At 41.0% G+C, this 20,576-nt stretch overlaps 2 protein-coding genes across 3 annotated transcripts in view; one reads left to right on the forward strand and one right to left on the reverse strand.

Moving 5' to 3' along the window:
- LOC119737978 (glutathione hydrolase 1 proenzyme-like) overlaps positions 1 to 9,293 on the reverse strand; it is a 30,404-nt gene extending 21,111 nt beyond the window's left edge. The window contains exons 1-2 of the mRNA XM_038212675.1: positions 8,916 to 9,293; positions 7,664 to 7,713 (exon numbers count right to left, since the gene is read on the reverse strand). Coding sequence (XP_038068603.1) covers positions 7,664 to 7,671 — 8 coding nt within the window. The 5' untranslated portion in view covers positions 7,672 to 7,713; positions 8,916 to 9,293. The remainder of the gene's footprint in view (positions 1 to 7,663; positions 7,714 to 8,915) is intronic.
- Positions 819 to 20,576, forward strand: LOC119737964 (glutathione hydrolase 1 proenzyme-like). 2 transcript variants are annotated; one of them, XM_038212643.1, is made up of 12 exons: positions 819 to 1,073; positions 5,947 to 6,178; positions 6,656 to 6,862; positions 10,296 to 10,501; positions 11,293 to 11,500; positions 12,402 to 12,562; positions 14,018 to 14,167; positions 14,519 to 14,655; positions 15,332 to 15,528; positions 16,382 to 16,607; positions 17,626 to 17,742; positions 19,183 to 20,576. In XM_038212643.1, exons 2-12 carry the CDS (start codon positions 6,012 to 6,014, stop codon positions 19,324 to 19,326), a joined length of 1,920 nt encoding a protein of 639 aa, XP_038068571.1. In that variant the 5' UTR covers positions 819 to 1,073; positions 5,947 to 6,011; the 3' UTR covers positions 19,327 to 20,576. The 2 variants fall into 2 exon arrangements, with proteins under 2 accessions (XP_038068571.1, XP_038068580.1); XM_038212652.1 differs by lacking the exon at positions 819 to 1,073 and adding an exon at positions 4,443 to 4,560.

A 20,576-nucleotide genomic window follows, 5' to 3' on the forward strand; every position in this document is an offset into this window, starting at 1 on the left:
CTTATTCTCAAGACTTCCTGTTTCCACCAGTATATAAGTCCTGCTCCACTAGCAGTTCTTCATTCCATTTCTATTCTATTCTGTTTTCTATTCTAGTCTATTTCAGTTCACCCATGCAGTTCTCTTTGTCTCAATTCACTGTATCCAGTTCAATCAATCAATGTGTAAATAACATAATTGTTGTGGAATAAACAGTCACGGTAAACACAGTCCTCAACCAAAGAATTGTGTATCGACTCATCCATTCCCCAACACCTTGATCAGAACTAATGCGAGCGCGAAGCGCGAAGCCATATTCGGCGTGGTACCCGCTGCCCCCAAACATTTGTGGATTCTAGACGCTCTGCGATGGTGCAATCTGAGGCAATTTCCGAATTCAAAATCCTACAATCATGCACACTAAAGGCCTTTTACCTTATAGTGTACAAATGCCCCCTTCTCACGACTATTTTTATTTTATTGGGGGTGAGACAATTCGCATGTGACGTCAACTTCTAAAATTGGCTACTACCATGCATTTGTTTATGGATTTTTTTTGGGGGGGGGGGGGGCTTGACAAGATGTTAAGCCCCTCCCGTAGAACCGCGCCTGGTAATATGTCGACGCGATTTCGCGACATTATTTGGAGCCTGCACTTTGCTCCATGGTCCAATCATGGTCCAATGAACTCTTTTACAATGCGTCTGAGTAGATTTTAAGGCCATCCCCAAAAAACTGTGAACACTTGTTTATACTCCATTTCTGTGATGTCTACAGTAAATGACCTTGGCAAGTATGTAGCGTCTGGCTGCTATAATTGGATACACCCACCCTTTATTATTGCTTGGAGTGATTTTCCGTGAATTTAGGCCGACATCATGACGCAACCTATGATTCACAGGACACAGCCTCACTCAGGTCGTGTTCGTGCATATGGTTCGTGTAGCAGCCACAATCGCAATCCTATAACAAGCCTAGCCAGACACTACCTAGTCATCTAACGAGGGCCGCTGCTTGTGACATCTGAACTCTACCCCTGTCGGTCAAGTTCATCGTATTCTGGTTATGTGCAGTACATTAAACATCTGACGAAGGTAGGCACACTACTAGTAATGCTAGTTCACAGTTCTGACAATATGAAGAAGCAGTACGTTGTGGTAATCTCGTGGCGGGTTGCATCTGCATACATGTCATGTATGTAGATACATGCGAGGGCCCAGATCGCGTATTGTATCAATATTATGTGACAACTTCTGCCATACGAATATACAGGGTGGTCTCAAAAAAGGACCCTCATACTTCCACTAGTACTACCCTGAGACTCAAACCACATACACCATAATGCATGAAGAATCTTTTTTAGAAGAAAAAGGAAGCCGAGATTGCCCGATTCGGTCCAGAAGTTTTTCTTCTAGCAGTCTAGAGCCTATTTTGTGAAGCAAGGTGGGGGTTATTTTTGTCCCGATGGAAACAGCGCCCGGGAAGTTGACTTACATTGTAATTGATAGAGGGATTGTTATCTAATAATACCCACATGAAAGAAGTATCCTTCACAAAAAAAGGCTCTGCAGCAAAACCTACTGGACCGAATCAGGATATTTTGGTATCATAATATTCTGAAAGGATTCTCCATCAATTGATACAAGTGGTTTGAGCGGTGGCGCAACCAGGATTTGGCTTTGGAGGGCTCACAATTGTTTTTTGTTTCATTTTTTTTTTAGAATTAACATGTTTTCAAAAATCTTGCCCACATCATCACCCCCCCCCCCCCCCCCCCCCCCCGCCTGGGTGCGCCACTGGGTTTGAGTCTCAAGGTAGTAGAAGTATGAGGTTCAGGGGTTTTTTTACCATCCTGTGTAGACCAGAGATAGGCCTATACGCGGATATTCAAGAAATGCACATTTTGTTCGGGATCGATTATTATACTTTACCAGTCTGGATGTTTTGTTGCTAATTTTGCTTTGCAATATTTTACTTTAGTTTTTTATAGGGTAAAGCTGGGGAATTATATGGTTGAGTAAAAGACTTATTTTAAATTTCAGGCACGATCGACATGCGAAATCCAAGTTTTGTCTGGCAGCCAACAATTCGGGTTTTGTGAAGAAATAATTCAATAACTAACCGTTGGTGGAGTTCTTGTTCGATGTCTCATTCAGAAGTGAATAACCTTTACATTTCTAGGAAAACAAACAAATCTATTTTTTTCCGAAGTGAAACTCGAAAAAAGCACGGGGCACCATCTTTAACTGCAACACTAGTACTAGCCGAGTGTCCCGTCAGTCTGTGAAATGAACTTAGTGGTGAACTCGTCAGCGTGTCCCTTTTTATTTCAATGGTTGTCATACATGTATTTGTTTGGCCTTTGTAGTGGGATTGGACAGATCTAAAGAAAAATGCAGGTGCACCTGTATAGATGGCTTAATTAATTGATGCCAGGTGCGTATTGTCTCCTGATTTGTTAATTGTAATGAGATTTTCATGAGTTTATATCACTGAATAAAAATAACAAAGCCATCATTATTATCTGTACATGCAACTCACTGACACTTTGGCTGTACACGTAGTGGCAACCATGACATAAAGGTAAAGATAATATATGTAAACCCCTGATATGAGAGGCAACACCCTCGCATCTTCAGGGCATGGAATTACATTGGTTGCTATATACACCTTGGTGGGTTTTTTCTTGTGTCCGGAGCTCAAAATAGGGTCAATCGGAAATGAGAACCAAAGAATAGTAATAAGAAGAATAATAACATAACTTTATTTATTGATGGTAGCCATGTCACCTCGGGGATGATTTTCAATGGTTTTCAAATTACAAAATCAGTATAAAAATACAAATCGGTATAAAAATTACAAAATCAGTATAAAAATACATTGAAAATGTACAGCACAGTATACATCAAATAAATAAATATACAGGAGCCTTAAAATATAAGAAAATACAAGGCTAAACATTCAACACTCGAGGAGACCCAGACCAGTCCAGACTGCAGAACATACACAGACCGGAGAGATGGAGAGACAAAAGGACATGACACAAGAACCACTGACTATCAAAGACGGCCAAAATAATGACATCTAAGATCTTGAAAACTTGAGGACTATAAAAACCATGAACATCATAAAGCCATAAAGACATAATAAAAATACATTAGACAATAACCCGGTGCTAAGACCTAGAATTATTGAGGACTATTAAAACCATGATTACCGTAAACCCGTAAAGACTTAATAAAAAAAAACATTGATCAATTACCTAGTGCTTGTATAAAACTCAAAAGTCTAGACTTAATAAAAGAATGCATTAAACAATTACCCAGTGCTTATAGAAATACCAGAGTGTGTTGAAGAGATGAAGGCCACCGGATTAAAAATCACAGAGAGCCTCATAATACAGACAATACATGTATATGTTAGTTGTTATACTGTCCAGTGTGAATTGGTGACACTCTCTATATATTTTTTTCTAACAATTTGACGCGGCAACTCATGCGCGTCACGTCGTTACGTGCGCCTCATTTCACGTACGCTGGAGGAATGAGTCCAATGAACTCTTCCAAAATCATAGTGGCCGCGACTTCAGATGGTCTTGTGATTGAGTCAAATCATACATTGCAACTTCATAACTTTCCTATTTCCTTGGTTTTAGGTTTCTTGTCCGTAGCGCAAGGCGAAGCTATATAGACACAGAAAATGACCCAAGTGGCTGTGCTCTATGAGTGGTTCTGGACCAGGTTTGTGACGTTGGATCGATCAGTCTTGAAGTACAATCAATTGTGGTTCATTCATTTCAGTTTTTCGGATGGGAATGAGCTCGGTAGTGTTTATTCGTGCAATGCGTTTGCGGTACGCGATACGGTTGAGAAGCATTCTCCCTGTCCCCAGCCTACGTACAAAACATGGGTATCGATCTTTAATTGCGAGTAACTTTTAAAAGTGGTTTATTATAGACTTACAAGCCGATCGGCACTATCCTGTTGTCCATCGTCAAATGACGTAGAATGTTCAGTTATAAAGAATTCGTACTAATATTGTAGATCACAGCGTTCAGGTGTTACTTCCGATGCACGCACCTGTTATATTATCTGCCAAGTAGAAATGTAGTGGCTGGCAAATTGCGGTGAAAACAATTATGAAAGCTTCAGAGGGCCAGACAGTGCAGGGGATTAGTGTTGGAAGCCGGTTATTACTTAGCAAGTATTAATTTTAGGCTTACTGTGCTTTTTGTGCTCAGCACTGCAACTCCATATAAAAAGCCCCTGGTGGCGTGGGAAACAGCAGGATCATTTTCATCCGTGACACCAGCAAATTTGAGTGTCTGACCCGCATTGACCCCCTGTGACTCAAGGTCATGTTATTCTTGTTGGCCTGGGAAATAATCAAATCACCCTCACGTGTCATGCGCGGGTCATGCGGGGATTAATTGGGGGACATGCATTCCACAATAAACTGTAAACACAGCTGGGGTGATCGAGCTTACACATGCTGGAGTTATACAAATGTATGCTTAAAACAAGTAGAAGTTGAACAGCCCGGAAGCAGTTTACAGCTTGAAATCACTCGAGGAAGTTAAAGGTAGAGTATATCATTTGCAGCTATCCAAAAAGCAGCTGACGAAATTTTATTGTTGAAAAGCATGCTTGGTTTAAAGATTGTAATGGCACTTAATCCCTGTGAAATTATTTTTTCTGACATGCTGCCATTTTGAAGAAAACTATAAAAGAAGTTCATTTCCAAAGATGCGTCTAAATTCGCATTTTTGGAAACTTCCTTTAGTAGTTCGTTTTTTAATTCGGCGAAGCCGTGAATGGGTTCTCGCAAAGCGTTAACACGACGACACGCGCGGTCGGTTAATTGGTCAGTTCAGCGCGTGACATCGCGTAGCTGCAATCGGCTGAATCAGGGAACGGGTCCCGGGCCCAATTAATCAGAACATGACTCGGCAACTTAAATTTTGGATTGAAATCGAGATCCTGCAATATTGTTTCCTCGGAATGCACAGAGCTAAAAAGTCATCAGGATAGTTGTTAAGCACCCTTCTTTAGATTTTGAGAATTTTTCTTGCTTCAAACAAAAAAATGCACAAATGACCAATAATATAATCTACCTTTAATCCAAGTAAACGATCCATGTTGCGTCAGTAACATGCGTGACGTCTTCGAGAAGAAGCCACGTACTTTGTGTTAATTTAAATGCAAACTTATCAGGGGACCCTGCGACCTAAACATAGTGTTCCTCCATGATCTATCGTTTTGTTTCTTCCCTCCCCACCTCCTCGTAAATAGTGTGTATACAGTAACGCCCCCAAAAAATGTCAACAATGTAGGTAGGTATAGCAAACTTTCTGTATTGTTTATGTTTGTATGTCCGTCTTTTATACTATGTTTACTCTATAGGGTTCCTATAGCAGTATTCTGTTTAATTAACCAGTTCAAGGAGGATCCAGAACACATTTTTTTTGGGGGGGGGGCCAAACAAAAATTGGTCCCCCATAAAAATTTGGTCCCCCAAAAAGTGAGTCAAAAAAATTACGGCGAGGGGTAAGGGGCCCGCTGAAGGGCCGCGATTTTTGATATTATTATTCTAGATGCTCTGTGGTGCGATCTGAGACAATTTCTGACCACTTTAACGTATTTGTTTTTGAGGAAAAGATGTTGGTGTATGCAGTGCCTGCCTACCGTTCTGGGGCCGGGGGAGGGCATGGCGCCCGTTGCGCCCCCCCCCCCCCATCCGCCCTTGAACTATAGTTTAATTGTTTAATTGACCATACACACAAACTTGCATAGGGAAGATATGTTTTCTTTAAGATATACGTCATTATGCATTTGTGGTCAAATGTGGCAATAACAAGTTTGGGGTCGGTAATTTGGCCTTAAACTAAGCTCCGGTTAGGTCGGGTTACCGTAAACACACAATATTTCACGCCTAAGCCTTGGCCCATTATCTTCACGATTCTCACAGGGTGAGGAATATAGAGAACACAGTAGCATCTCCTACGCCATCTTCCAGCTAGTATCTTATCAAGCATGGGCGATGTTGAGCAGGGCGAGCCTGTTCGTGGGCCTGAGCAGGGAGTCGATTGCCCCTATACGGATGACAGCGGTAGTGCGGCAGAAGACGAGGGAAGTCCCGCTGTAGCTGTCCGGGTAGATGTACTCGACATTGAGCCATCAGTAGTTCACAAAAAAGAAAGGTAAGATCAGACTCCACACGCACTGAAATGCATTCCCTCGTTAAATTGCTGGTAGTGCTAACATAGACGGACACACCAAGGTCAGTTTATGGTGTAAATCGAGGATTTTCTATTGTTCCTCTTCCCTTTTCATTTGTTTATACTTAAAATTTTGTTGCAATTAACAGCTCTTATTGGTTTTGTACACGTTTTCTAATCGAGGTCATCCTCGATTTGATTCTGTCCTCAATTCATCGATGATGTTACACAAAACTTAGTATCTTTTTATAAGTCTGTCGTCGCTCAAATCGACGTGTGTTTTTTTTACCCAACACACCATTTACTGAATTTTACTCAGTCAATAGAACTTGGAGTGTAAAACATTGCCGGGCAAAAGATCTTCCGTGAGATCTTAGCTTGCCTTGTTTTGTGTTCCGTTTAACTGAGAAACAAAAGTGGGTTGTTGCCTAAGGTGTATTGTGTCTTCATTTTTTACAGCGACTTCAGTCTGACGAAGCGTGTGATTGCCTCCATGCTGGCCATTGTTGTAGCAATAGTCTTTTTCGTAGTGGTAGCAGTGACCGTGACCGATACTAACAGGACCACAATAAGCGAGACGCACACTGAGGCACGGCCAGTAGTCCCAGGGAGATATCAGAGGGCAGCAGTAGCAGCCGATGTCGGCTTATGCTCGGAGATGGGTCGGTATGTACAGAAAGGCTCCAGTTATGAGAAAGAGAGAGGAATTGTTATGACCATGTCTACCAATTCAGCCTATATTTCATATTCATAACTACTTAAGACAGTTTACCCATTCCTATAGGTCGAGAGCCCGTCACGTGGCAGGTTTTAAACAGTTAATAAAGACCGGCTGGCTGGTCTTACACACTATTCCAGTGTCACATGAAATTTTGACTACTTTAAAATCCAGTGCCTTTTACCGCTTTATTGGTTGAACGTTCACAATCCTCACGTATAGGCATGGACAATACTACCAGTGAGTCAGTATTTCATAGTCCTAAATTCACATTACACCGGCACAGCTGCGTTCTAAGCCACTATCGCAGTACGCGCGACGCGCGCGCCAATCTCAATATATAAGGAGTTGTTTACGACAGGGACATAAAACAGTTAGGGTGTTTTAAAAACATGCAGCAAATCTGTTGAACAAAATCATTGGAAATTTATAATTTGTGACTTGTTTTGACTTCTGGATCGAAACACTTAGATTATTTTTTACCGAAAAAAAATCTGGATGCTAATATTTACCCTCGCCTTCGGCTCGGGTAATTATTAGCATCCTGACTCAAACCGGTCTTAAACATAGTGTTTAATATCGGCCAAGCACATATTTGTGCCCTTAGTTAAGAGCTGTAATTATCCATGAAGCATCGCGAGCACAGAGGTTTGCGACTATTCTGCGCTTTTGCTTGTGTCAATAAAGTAATCTGTTGGCGCATCCATGATCCACAAATCAGGTACAAAAAAACGTGAAAACTGTCCTACCTCGACATGGCGTACGACGATCCTTCCAAGAGGTGTCAAGGCCGCATAGGCTATGTAAAAACATTTGTAGAGAAATGTTACTGTGAAGAAATCTAAATTGGTACTGCTTGGAACAGCCGCAGGGCATCGCACTTTTCGTGAAAATGTCACCCCATGACCCCACACACTATAAACCAAAATATTGTTTACAGTGGAAATACATACACATTATGATTTGCAGGCACGGCTCGACATTCATGCCACTTTCAGGTAAAGTTTGTTTTTAGAAATAAACTCATGGACAGAGAATTGATGTTTTCATGTCACCAATGATGTAAGGTCATGAAACTGAATTCAGAACTTGTCTCAATTAACATGCAGTTGACGGTCCGTCCATTTTTGGTGCCGCATCGATGTTTTCTGTAAGAGAATGATTTTATTCGCCACTTCGTCCAAAAAATAAACCATAAAAAAACACGTTTAATCAAAAGTATACCCGACGTCATTTAATTGGCCAGGGCAGCACTGTATGTGGTCTCTCAATTAATGAACTAAAGGCCGCTGCACTGCAGAAAACACTAATTCAACATCGCCTGTCACCGCAAATATTCGAAGAAGCGGGCAACTGTGGCTTTAAGGGTTCACACCTGTAAATAGTCCAAAACATATCCGCTGAGCTCAAAAATAAAAGTTATAACCTCAAAATATTCTATATTAGAGTTCTGAGAGCCATAAAATTGGGGAATTGGAGAGATATGACAATGAACCTAGCTCTGGCCCAGACTTTGAGCTTCCAATTCTGAGCATTTTTATGCTTTAATTGGGCTCGAAAGTCACGGTGGCGCTCATTTTTGCCATGTTGTGGAGGGATCGTTTTTCCAGATGGCTACTTTTCCGCTTTGGGAAAAAATAGCGGTCGTCTTCTGGATGAGAATTTTTCGAAAAGTCAGCGGTCATGCCCACCAAAAAATGAAACTAAAATGAAAGATGACATGTTGATCATCATTTTCTGTGCAGCTTAAATACCTGTGAGAGTTCTGAGTATTTTTAACAGAATTTTGAAGTGAGGGCATTTAGCACTGGTGTCTATGGGAATTAATACAGGGTGCATCCAAAAGGCTCTCGGCGATATGATGACGGGGTGGCACGTAGCTGACCTATAATAAAATATCACAGGAATGACGGCCAAGACGCACAGGAACCAATAAGATAGTGTAAGCACGAGGACGTTACCTGTCCTCATGTACAAGTGCGTTATGATGTCACGTCTTACCTGCACTTTTCAGCTGGGGAAAGCCGTGACGACCAGTATAATGTTAAAGCAGCTCTAGTAATGATCATGCCTCTCCACTTTTGTTAGTAACAAAAATGTCAGCAAATTCCTTTCTGGCAATCAATCATCTTGTCCCTTAGGCCCTCGCAACAACACGTGCTTCAAGTCTCTACTGCAGACCCCCTACCAATTTATTGCAGTAGTGGACAATTGGGTCACAAGGTCACTCATTGGGGCTAGCACTGTACTGCACACAAATTGGGGGTTCCACATGCTTTATGAAACGCTCCAATGCACCAACTGGCGTTCAACAAAATAATGAGAATTCTTTTCAATTATTGACGATCACAACTACATGTGTAGTTGTGCATTATAAGAACAGACTTTTACATCGTGCAATATGTACATGATTTATAGAGGCTAGCTACAGCAGGTCTACCGTTGGGCCACATGCAGCTTCCGATATCTTATCGTTTCAGATATACCATGTAATAAGAGGGCGCACTATCACAGTCATACTTCAGCAACTTGGAAGTCCGACCATGTGATATTCATAACTCGTGTGTATGACACGGACCCATCTCGCCTTTCTAATCACAGTGCAAATACAAAACTACGGCTAAAATCAATAATGATAACATTCATTCAGCGGTGTAGCCAGGGTTCTCATCTGGGTGGCGCGTGTGGGGGGGGGGGGGGCTTGAGGTTGCAACGGAGGGGGCCAAAAAATTTCATCTGAAAGGTATAGGACTACAGACTTTTTCTCACCGGACACCCGCCCTCAGTAAAATCAAATTTGGGGGGGGGGGGGGGGCTGGACACCATCTTCCCATGGGGGCGCTGTTCAAAACGTATATCATGGCTAAATTAGACACTATAACTACCGCTATTCTCTTTCCAAGGGATGTTACATCATGGAGGTTTTTTTTTTCAATATTTACTCGGGAGGTAATTAACACACTGAGTATATAGTCTTATACGGTGAAGGGCAAAACCTAATTTCATTTATATCACCCCGACGCAAAAGTTCCATCTTATGAATCATATGGAGGTATACAATAAACAGCCACTCGCGAAAAAAAAAATGAGTTTTGGTAAAAAAAAAATACGCATAAAAAAGGGACGTTATATTCTTCCAGCTTATCAAGGTAACTCATATGAATGTGATTTTCTACGGATGCCACATTTTCAGTGGGGGGAAACTGGTGGAGCAAACTATTTTAATGGGAGGGGCGTGCACCTCCCCCACGCCCTCCCCCCCCCCCCCCGTAGCTATGCCGCTGCGTTCAGTTTCATTTTAAAGTCTTTTGTGAATGGTTGACCGACTCGTGACTCCTCACACGGTAATTGTCGATTTCATATGTTTTCATCCCACCACAGTGATATCCTAAAACAAGGTGGTACAGCCGTGGATGCGTCCATAACTACCCTGCTGTGTGTGGGTGTGGTCAATCCACAGAGCTCCGGCTTGGGAGGAGGCATGTTCATGCTCGTCTACCACAAGAACACGGGCAAATCAGAAGCTCTGATGGCTAGGGAAAGGGCGCCAGCTGCCGCTAATGCAAACACGACCTTGGAAACATTTGGTGAGTTCATATGCATTAGACTCTCAAACTTATTCATGTTTTATGCAGGGTGATAAAAAAATAAGCGGAATTCCCACCCCCAAAAATGTATTTCATATTTACAAAAAAAATGTGCAGCACCAAAAATAATAATACTGGAAAGCCAATTTCAGAAACTAATTTTAGATGCAAAAATTGATAAAATATGCTCAATCCGTTCAAAGAATATCACCATTTAAATGCAATGACCCTTAAACCTGTTTCGTCAAAAGAAAGCAATCTATTGTGTGTTCTGACTGTTTGGAAAAACAAAGAAAATGACACAGAATACTTGTTTCAACAACTGTCAACAACTGTAGTACACAGTATCTTTATTAACAACCCTGCTAAGGCAAACAATGTAATTTTTTAGGCCATTTTTTTTTCAAAAGACGGGCCTTCAAAAAGACTTTGTTGTGAACATTTTTACCTTCTTAATTTTGGTTTAATCGCTGGTGATGTTTGGAAACAATTGTGACGACGATAAATGAAATCGCATTTTTGGACGAGAAAGGTTTGAGTTTCATTGCGTTTAAATGGAGATATTCTCTGCAATTAAAGTAATTTGTTCATGTTAAAGTAGTTTATGAAATTGGCTTTCCGGTCATTATTTTTTGGATGCTGCATATTTGTTTAAATATGCAATATATTTTCTGAGGGTTGGGTGCCGCTTTTTTTACTCACTCTGTAATTCATATTGTTTTGCGCGGGTCAGAGCCATTATTAGGATACCCCCTTGATTTTGAATATACATGTACTTCTCCTTTCTGCAGGTATCACCTCAGTAGCAGTGCCTGGTGAATTGAGCGGTATGTGGGAGGCCCATCAACGCTACGGTCGCCTACCGTGGACAGCCTTGTTTGAGCCCGTGATCCGTCTAGCCGAGGAAGGCTTCCCCGTCACGGCGCATCTCGCCAAGGCGCTTGGCTTCCTGACAAGAAGAGGACTCAACTTGACACAGCCTCAGTTTGCTGGGTTTCGGTAAATATTCACAGCTGTTCCTTCAGGTATTTTTCTACCCTCTTTTAGGAAAATCTGGGCATGCATTAAATAACGATGTCGACGACTTTCGGTAACGCTATAGGAACATGCCTGTGATGTGGGAAATGATGTTTTGAACACCCGAGGGGCGCTGAACATCTGAGGGGCGCATAGCACCCGTGGCGAAGCCGAGGGTGCTATGCGCCTGGAGTCATATCCCACATGACAGTAGTCAACATTTTTGTTGTACTTCTTGGATCCTTTGGACTTTGAAAACACGCAAACAAAACAGCAGTAAACACAACAATCATGACAAGACAATCATTTCTGCTAGTTCGCTGCTCCCACTCATGTATGAAAACATGCATGGTAAAAAAATAGCATGGATACCAACGACAGAAGCGTTTCACACCGTACTTACGTATTGTACGTACAAAGTCAAAGCCCACGCCCTATGGGATATCACGTACGTGATATCCCTCGAATTTTTATAAACTTAATACGTGATCGTTCTAGGCCAAAGACAATACAATCGAAACTTTTTGAGAGTGAGGAAAGGGGCTACGTTTGTCTGTATATCACAATATGTCTTTGTATGTTGAAACTATTCTGTTTTCCTGACAATCCCTTACATTACTGTATTTTTTTCTATTGTGATATAAATATTATAGTCCCGGTCATTCATATCTTTTTTTAATTTAACATTTAATTTCATATAGCTTGATGTAGTATTGTACACACTGTGGTATATGTCATAGAAATTTAAATATTTAACATTATTCTGAGTTGCACTGATGTGACGTAGATACTCGAATGTTGTTACAAATCTCAAGACGGTTTGTGCAATCGTTTGACCGTCACATAACCATCGTGCTTCATTTGGCACCGTATGACATTGCAGAGTGCGATACGCCAACGCAGATGGCAGCTGGAAGGAGGTAGGTGACACCGTGTACGCCCCCAAGATGGCAAGGACATTACGGGCTATTGCTAGGAATGGCATCAGCGAATTCTCCAATGGGACAACAGCACAACAGCTGGTACAAGAAATACAAGAATACGGTAGGACTAACTAGTGGGGCAGGTATAGGGTAATTGTGTGAGCAATTGTGCCTTTGATGATACAAGCATGGCATCTGCAGTCAGAGTATGTCATGAGAAAGATATTTGACTGTTGGGAAACGGCAGATTTGTCTTTGGGAAAAAAGTACAGGTAGAATAACAAGCAATTTTCAAAATTTTCAAATGGCTGCCATTGCTTGTTTTTTTCTACCTATAATTTTTCAAAGGACAAACCTGTGTTGGCCCTACAACCAAATGTCTTTCTCATGACATACTCTGACTGTGTGCCAAAATGCCATGCTTGTGCCATCAAAGGCACAATCCCATCACCTATCTGCCGTACTAAAATAGTGGTTTGTCGGCACTGCAAAAGTGTTTAACTTTTAAACACATTGTGGACGGGTTATTTTTGCTACAGATTATAAACGTATTAACACGTTTAGGTGAGAGGCGCCAGAGGTGAGAGTCAGACTCATTGTATGTATCCATGTACTAACAAAGCCTCAAACAGCTGGTTTAAGTTCTATAGCTGCTGGTGACAAAAATTTGCTTCTGAGGAAATTATTTTTTAGACATTCCATTTGCATTTGAGACGCGTCGTGAACGGCGCTTTTTAGGTAGATTTGCAGTGTTGTAGTCGAGTCACCAACGTCGAGTCCGCGTCCAAATCTCGAGTCACAAGCCTGGAGTCCGAGTTTCGAGTCACAAGCCTCGAGTCCGAGTCCGAGGCTTAGTTGTTCACCAAACTAATCAAAATGTTTGAAATAATTTCTAAAGTAAATTTCAGCGTATACAGTGTATCTTGTGTGTGTACATGTTGTTTGGAACCAAAATGTGTTTTCCTTTTAATTCTCACCACTAAAAATCCTCTTCCATGATACCAGACATTTTTTGGCATGAAACCGGGGCCTGGTGCTCTTCGTGCAGGCGCTAGGCGTGCGTGCGCGGCCTCTGGATACGATTTTGCGCGGCGCCAAAGAATGCTACGTTCGTTGCACAAATACACAACGTTATATTTTTTCTTTTTATGAAAATTCGTGACTCGAGTCACGAGTCACCAAGCTCGAGTCCGAGTCATCATGGTCAAGTCCGAGTCCGAGTCCGAGTCCGAGCCCTGGACTCGAGTCCTACAACACTGGTTTAGATTGGAGGTTGGGAAGCGTTTATAAATTAGTTTTGCGTTCTTTAGATAGCGCCGTTCACGAGGCGTCGATGTAACAGCAAATTTCAGTTACGAGCAGCTGGGAAACATAAACCGGCTGTTTGATGCATTGTTTTGGTACGTGGATATCTGCATATATGATCTTACTCAAAATTTAAAAGCTGAGTCTTTTACTATTGTAAATGGCGTCTCTCCGCCTGATTCGTAATTTGATTGTAGTTCAGGCGAATGCACTTTTACCCGTTGCAAGATATGAGATTGGCTAATTGTATTCTGTCAAATTTTCTCTCCAGGTGGGCTCATCACTGCTGCCGATTTAGCAGGTTACACAGCAGAGTGGAGGGAAGCTCAAGCCGTTCCCATCGGCCGAGGCATGACAGTCCTGACAACGCCCTCACCGTCAGGCGGACCTGTCCTACAGTTCATTATCAATATATTACGAAGTAAAGACCAATCTTAGTTATCCATTATATATACCAACTTTGAAAACGATACAGGCCTGCAAAGAAGTCTATTTGCTTGAAAAGAAATGAACTTTCCCCACATAACTCTGCTTCAGTTTAGTTGAATTAGGACCTGATCATTTAGGACCCGATCATCATGAAAATGCTAGGTGCCCGTTTTCGTTGTGAAAATAAGTCAAATGATGAGTCAGTTTTCGAAACTAACATCTTAAGAAAATGAATGAAATTTGAAAAAATACATACAAGTAGTCTTAGTTCGTAACTCACACCCAACTCCCAGCCACTGTTAATATTCATATTCCCCTGGTACTCTTTTGCCTAAACCTGCAGATTACAACATGTCATCAGCTGATTTTAAGACGACTGGGAACAAGATTAAGACGTATCATCGGTTTGTTGAAGCGTCAAAGTTCTCCTTCGCCTTGCGGAGTCACCTCGGTGACGTAGAGACAGCTGAGGTTCAGGAGGTAACGAATGTCTGGAAGAAAAGAATTATTGTTCCAGTTTCATGAAGTCATTTAAAAAAAGATTATGAACTAAGAGAAAAGGGACCACATGCAACAAGTGCCTTAGGTAGCGCGAACTAATCTCGATGCCAGGTAACATAAGAAAATAAAAACATAGATCCTTCTTTCGAAACTTTGGAAGCTGGATTATCGAAGTCCCGACTTTGTCTCATAATTTATAAAAGAAATGTGTTTGTATATTGATCTAATGTGGAGATTTTTAAAACGGTAAAGAATGTGCAAATGTCAAACCTGTATAATACAAGACGTAACCTTACACGGATCTGATGGACTTTAGTCAATTATATTGTTAGGTAATACAGTTTGAGAAATGACTATTAAGCATAGTTTCCGACATACGAAAAGCAGAGAGCGACACAAATAAGATCCAAACTGCCACGCAGACATATTAACATTTCATCCGCAAATGTCACTGACAACCCAGACAGACGTAAACTATCTCACAGACGATCGGCAAATTTCAAACCGGCTTAACTTTTCCGACGGCTCCTCGCTCTATCTTGAGTGTCTGCCCAGTCTGCATATAAGCTTAACGTCGATATAGAAACCGGACTAAGACCATTCGATTTGCTGGCTTTCTATTGTGTATCTTCATTTGTTTATCCTATCATTGCAGATTCTGAACAAGATGCAGTCGAAAGCCTTCGCCAAGTCGATTTACTCGCAGATACGCGAGGACGCAGTCACCTTCACCAACGCCTCAGGGTACAACGCACTGCTCAACACGGCTCCCCATAGCGGTGGCACATGCCATATAAGTGTCGTGGATCAGTACGGAAATGCGGTATCAGCCACAAGCTCGGTCAATTATTAGTAAGTATCAAAGTATAAGGCGAGATAATTAAGGTTATGTACTGCAGGTGCAGATCTAGGGCAGATCATGGGAGGGGGCAACACCCCACCCCCCTCCCCCGTTCAGCCCTGACTAATGTTATGATACTAGTAAAATGGGGCAAAGGAGCGTTAAACTTCCTATTGTTATTCTCAGATATAATGCAGGAGAAAACATTGCAGATTTCAAAACATTCATATCAACAACCCCTCCCCCCCCCCCATTTCCCGAAAATTGTCCGCCCCAAATACAGTGAAACAAGGACATTTTCCTGCCTTCATGAACGAACGAAAATTTGCACAGGAAAACGGATAGAAATCACCAACATAATTTCAGGGGCAAAAATCGACATGTTCAAAACACAAAATTTGACAGTAAAAAATGTTTAAGTGTTGACAAAAATTAGAAAAACCTCATGTGTACATGTTGTAGAGTACAGGGCGAGTTAAAAAGAAAGTGACACACTGAGTATACAGTGTTTTTACGTCGGTTAAGGGCAAAACCTAATTTGATTTACATCACCCCGACGCAAAATTTTATCTTATGAAGAAGAAAGCGACCGAATAAGGAAAAACATATTTTTAAAGTCATGTGGCTCGTTCCATTTCATAAAAATATCATGGGGATAAAGTACATTGTTGACTAGTAACTGTCAAAATTTCACGTACTTTGCATACTCTATTCCCAAGTTATGTTTATTTTAATAAACAGATCAGGAAATTCAGCTGTCCACCACTGATCATTTACTGTTCTATGAACTGATAAATATCATTAAATACAATGAAACATAAACGTTTTCCCACCTCCATTAACCTCCATGTGTTGTACCATCAGCTTTGGCAGTCAGATATTGTCCAGCACGACTGGTCTTATCCTGAACAACGAGATGGCAGACTTCGACTCGCCAGCCAGCCAGCCAGCCTCGGATGCCAACTACATAGCGCCCGGTAAGATGCCCCTATCAGCTATGAGTCCTGTCATCGTCTTGAACGAGAATGGCGGTGCTGAGTTAGTGGCTGGTAGTGCAGGCAGCCGTGCTATCATTACCACCAATGCCTGGGTGAGTAGCAACAAAGACCAAATCTATTCAAAATTGTAGAAAAATCACTGCTTATCAAACGCTGTCCAATATTACCACACGCATATATTAGGCGTTTAAGGCTCTGGAAAGATTGAACCATGCAGACAGGATTAGATTGTGCGTTTTAAAGGTCTTCTATATTTTTTTCAGTGAAGATTGCATTGGGAAATGATGGGTCCATGGAGTGAATTTTTCTGAGGAGCATATTTTGTGCAACTTTCTACTCGTCTTCAATGTATGAAAAATATTTGACATCCCATTTGTTAATTTTATTAAAAAGTGCACATTTTTTAACTTTAAAAATGTTCCATGTATTTCTGGACAACCGAGGGCGCCGTTGCTGTGATGTCATTTCAGGAAGCCACTGTTCAGTTGAGGGGTTTCCTGTTCAAATTGTAAATCCAAAAATTTGCGTCTTAAAAACATTTGTGAGAAAAGTTTGCTCATAACCTTCATTACTGCCATGTACTGACACAGCAACGTATCACCAAAGAAAAGAAATTTAGGACAGCAAAAATCCAATATTCTGGTAACTTTTTGTGCTGAAAAAGCTGTAACATTGAGGTTTCTTCCTGAAAGACATCCCATTTTTTCTCATAAACATGGAAATTTGCATTAGCATAAAAACCGAAAAGGCAACAAAATACCCTTGAGAATAAGGTTCAATAGAACACAAAGCTGCGTTTCCAACAAATTACATTGCATGGCCCTTTAATTATGTCAATAAGATAATATCGGAACCATTGTAACGATTTTGACTTAAGCAGGTAAAATGAGCTCGCGAGAAATCTTAATGGAGTCAAGTTCATGCATTTTAGAACAAAACAAAACAATTGCACGAATTTGCTTGAAATAGTCGAGAACCATTCACATAAGTCTGAATCAAATATGTCGTAAGTTGGCTGGTAACCTGTATTCCCTATTCGGCCAAACTGCACGCTCTGAGATCATCTCGTGTGCTTACTAGCTCTCATGATGGACTTCTGTTATTTGTTAGGTCACACTACGATCGGTATTCACCGACGCATCACTCAAAGAAATCATCGATGACAAGCGAATTCACAACCAGCTCCAGCCAAAGAATATTGCCCTCTATGAAAAGGGGTTTCAAATGGTGAGTAAACCGAGAGGACGTTTTATTGTTCGTTCTTCGTGTCAGGATGCGGTTTCATTTCCGTATTAAGAATAACTTAGAACACCTTTTGTTCAAACCAGATAGAACCGCCGTTGTCTTTGGCCCCATTTTATTGCATGTGATGTCCCCGAGGTACGGGCCTCAATTGAAGGAATTTACACAGCTTACATAATTATTCACAGCGCTGAAATTGAACAACCCCACCCTTCCAAAATCCTCCAAAATCTTCTTAGCAAAATAGAGGATTTTGCAGGATTGAGGCTACATGGCAAAAATGTGTTGCTGTTTTTGGAAGATGCACTGTGGGCCAGACCTTGTGTAGTTCATGCTCAGCCATGCATAAATGTAGGCCTGGATAACACTTGAAATCCCCCGCACTGCTCCAGGATGTCACTGACTTTTCTGGGATGAGGGATTTAGGGTTAAGGCAAAGAACGTGGTCACAGTGTCAAAACAAGTTGTTGTGATTTTAAACACAACCACCGTTTTAAAGTTCCAACATTTCATGCACATCCCTTTGTGATTTTTTTCGTTGTGCTGAAAGAAGACAGATTTTTTTGGTGATCCGTGGACAGAACTTTAAAACGGTGGTTGTGTTTTAAAAAAAAGTAACTTAAAAAGTACATTAGTGATTTAAATTGTTCTTGTACTAAAAGAATGTTGATGAATATTGCTTTCATATCTTAGATTTTGAAAGTGCTACATGCAGAACTTCCGTAAAACAGAAGTCCTGACATTTTGGGTTTCGTTTTTTTTTCTTTTACTCACCTTGTATATTAAAGGGAATATACAACATTTGCAAACATCGAAAAATAAAACTACCAAGTTTTTGCGAAATACCTTAATAGGATGTTGGTAAATGACAGTCTAAAGCATCCTGTAAAATTATGGCACCTGGTATACTGTCATTTTCAAGAAAAGTGGTATTTTTGTATCAATTTCCAACGCTGATCGGCCGATCAGCGTTGGAAACAACTGGCTTTTTTTTCAAATACTGGCCCCAATTGACCATTGCACTTGTTTGCAATCGATTACAAACCTATGAACGGGTACGAGCCAGCTAGACTGGTTCCCTGACCTTACAATTCCCCAATGTATGTAAACTGCTCTGTTTCTTCTTATATGGAGTCAGGGAACCAGACTACAGGAAATGATCGTTTTTCTTGGTTTTTATAGCATTTTCGAACCCAAAACCTCCAAAAAGTCAGTGTAACTATATTTGCTTTATATTTCCAACCCCCCAATTCCATCCATTTCTGAAAATTACAGCAAAAGCAAATGATGTATATTCCCTTTAAGGAACGCTGCACACAGGTGACGTCAACACTTAATCTTTGGGGTTGTACCTGTGCACATACTGCACACTTGCTAGGCTTAGCAAAAGCGTTTTTATCGTCAGTCTTTCTCTGTTGTGTGCAGGATGTCATCAATGGATTGGTTGACATGGGTCACGTGGTAGACAGCAGAACCTTGGTGTCAGTCTTACAAGCGATCAGGCGATTGGACGATGGCTGGATGGCCTACAGTGACCCCCGTAAACAGGGCTATGCAGCCGGCTACTAGAGCGTCCATGATGCCACCCCAAAGGCCCATAATGGTTGCTTTCTTGTTAGACATGAGGGTGTTACATGTCTATGTATTTGAGAGGCGGGTCTACCCAGGGGTGCGGGAGTATTGCAGCTGTGCCTTTGCTGACCAAACGGCTTCGGCATGTCGGAAATAGGTTATTTGTATTTTTTGTCATTTTCCCTTATCGAAAGCAGGAATACAACGGCTTTTTCTTTAAGCAGTATATTGGTAATTCGTCAATATTTTTCATTATGTATAAGCTTTCATACCATATTTTCCTTTTTTTTTTTACTTATATCATTTCATTAAATATTGTATTTCTAGATAGTAAATATATGAAAATGAATAAAAGAACATAGTTAAACAGGGTATTCAAGCTTGCCATATTTTGAAGAGTTCTCTGCCGATGCAGTTATCACTTCTACGGATTTTGATGAACAAACTCGGCCTGATTCAGAACCAAATTCGGGGTGGCTAAAACAAGAAGGGCCTGACCGACCGGCCGTTGCATATTTAAAAGGCGGGATTCGGCACTATATAGGGGCGCTCTTTTCCCTCTTTCTGTACTTTCTTTCTATGAATATTTTCCGTGGAGGAAAAAGCAGTCTTTTCTCCCGTTCTCTGGTTAAATTATCAAAACAAAACGAGAAATCGTCCGTCAAGGCAAACATGTTCTTTTGTAAAGTAGAAAGCGAGTTATCGTAAAGACGGCAGCTATTTTTCCATCTTGACTTGCCAAGTTGGCGCTATATTTGAAATAATGCAAAAATATCACAAGTATATTTCGTTGTCGACGTATTCAAGGGGCTCTGGTTGACTCTCTATAAGCTTCTGGCCCTGATTAGATGTTAAATCTGTTGCAAATGTGCGTATGAAGTGATTATGGCGGTAGGCTACTCACAATGCTTTACGAAGTCTGAGCTTTTTTGGATTTTTTTTGTGAAGATCAGCCGACCTCAGCGGTCGTTGATAGGGCGGTGGGTTTTGAGCCAGTTTAAGGGTTTTTTTAATGGTGCTGATGTGTTTCACTTTTTAACATGGTTTCAGTATTGGATTTTTGTACCGCACTTCATTTTCAATAGTAAGAGTAGTCTTAATGGTAAGAATTTACGTATACAGTTTCTGTCCGATTTTGAGGTGTAGATCCCATTTATCAAGTTTGCCTTAGTTTTATTGTAGCAATGTTTAATGAGTTCATATATTTCATGTTTTTCCAATAAATTACATCCTGGAGTTCATTTGTA

Source organism: Patiria miniata, unplaced genomic scaffold (genome assembly GCF_015706575.1).
Source record: "Patiria miniata isolate m_02_andy unplaced genomic scaffold, ASM1570657v1 HiC_scaffold_10, whole genome shotgun sequence".
In the NCBI taxonomy this organism is placed as follows: Eukaryota; Metazoa; Echinodermata; class Asteroidea; order Valvatida; family Asterinidae; genus Patiria; species Patiria miniata.